Source organism: Pinus tabuliformis, chromosome 3_2, assembly GCF_031772625.1.
Source record: "Pinus tabuliformis cultivar Carrire ecotype Pingquan chromosome 3_2, CPIR1, whole genome shotgun sequence".
NCBI classification, from domain to species: Eukaryota; Viridiplantae; Streptophyta; class Pinopsida; order Pinales; family Pinaceae; genus Pinus; species Pinus tabuliformis.
This window is the reverse complement of record NC_142302.1, coordinates 265,802,802-265,804,365: the sequence shown is the minus strand read 5'-3', so window position 1 is coordinate 265,804,365 and position 1,564 is coordinate 265,802,802. Positions and strand designations below refer to the sequence as shown.

The 1,564-nt window shown below is 40.9% G+C and overlaps 1 protein-coding gene across 1 annotated transcript; it reads right to left on the bottom strand.

The window, feature by feature from the left end:
• Window positions 1-379: 379 nt before the first annotated feature.
• On the bottom strand, window positions 380-682 carry LOC149180678 (uncharacterized). The gene has a single exon (XM_089413955.1). The coding sequence runs from the start codon at window positions 680-682 to the stop codon at window positions 380-382; it is 303 nt and encodes a 100-aa protein (XP_089270081.1).
• Between the last annotated feature and the right edge of the window lie 882 nt (window positions 683-1,564).

The window sequence follows — 1,564 nt, the reverse complement described above, 5'->3', positions numbered from 1 at the left end:
AAAAAAAACAAAATTTTTTAATTTATTATTTATGTCTTTTTTTATTTATTTATTAAAAACAAAACTAATAATGAAAATAATAAAAAAACTAACCCTAATTAAAAAAAACGACCAAGGGCTATGAGACGAAAATGACCAGTTGTGGAACTATCCTGCGCAGATTGTCTGGGTGGCTTGGCAAAGAGTAGGCAGAATGGAAGGAGAGTAAGAAGAACCACTGACAATATTGAAATCCACAACGCAAGCATATGCCCTCAGCCAGTTGCCGTGGGTTTTCACAGATCAAGTATTGTTTGCACACTGCAGCCCATTGCAGTCGTTATTGCCACCAGAAGGCATACGCTCACCAGTACAACCTTGGCCATAGTCATTGCCATTTTCAATCACTCGATTCTGTCCACTCTTCCATAGTGGCAACACAGATGTGATGCTCCCCAACCTTGACAGAATTGTAGGAATTGGGCTTCAATTCGTCCCCTTTGCCACTTAACATCATGCGAACGATCTTCTGTTCGAGCTTTGCCGTCTCCTTATCTATCTTCGACTTGCACTCATCTTCGATGACTTTATCGCAAGCATTGGATATCAGAGCATCAGTGTCGGTATATGGAGGGCGGATCCCCAATCTCTCCATAATGCTACTCAGCCTGGTTGCATCGAGAGGAGATTTGGGCTTCGACATACTTACTGCAGAAAATGCAAAACCCACCGTAAACCTTTACCAGACATCGACATCCAAAATAGAAATTTTATTTCAACGCTTGGAGGCCAGATGAATGTTTCTGCACAAAATCTGAGCATTGACCTCGTCGGCCTTCTCCAACACCATATAATGATGCGAAAGCCTTTCTACGTCGAAAGCATAGTGTTTCATTATTCAAATGCATCGCCTGAAGTTTGGGGAAATGGTGTACCAAGCCTTTGAGGGAAAATAGGTTCATCATCAAGCTGAAGATCGACGCAACCTCAGTCTCAATATTGAATGCAAAAACGTTGAATCCCTCCGTACAACACGTGACTAATTCCTTGCAATCTGCGTTAACAATAAAGCCTCCTCTCGATTTAGTGATAGAAAAATCCGATTTGACTTATCATGTAGTGATTTGTTCCTGCAAAATTGGAATTTGTATTATCGTTTCCTGATTTTCTGGACAAAGAGCCGGATTTTTAATTTATGTTTTGGAGGATTTTTTGGGCGTTGTTGAGGGAGTTGCGATGGCGAAGGGCATTTTTTTAATGATACGTTGGCTAGGGATAGAGGATGCTGCAAAATCTCGAAAAATATTGCAAAATTGGATCCTTTTCTCAATAGGAAGAGGGGCGTAGGGTAACCACCAAGTTGTGCCAAAGCTGTATTAAGAGCAATCGGATTATGCTCACAAAAAAACAATGCATCAAAGATAACACCATTTTGTTCAGAGCTTCATCGTTCCCATAAGATCGTGCATCGAACCTGGAACCAAGTTACTTGTAACAGAGATGACCCCTCTAGCTTCATAGTTCCACCTTGTCAATTATATGCAGTTTGCCGAATAGTTGCTGAAATCTGAGTAAACTTCTGCCT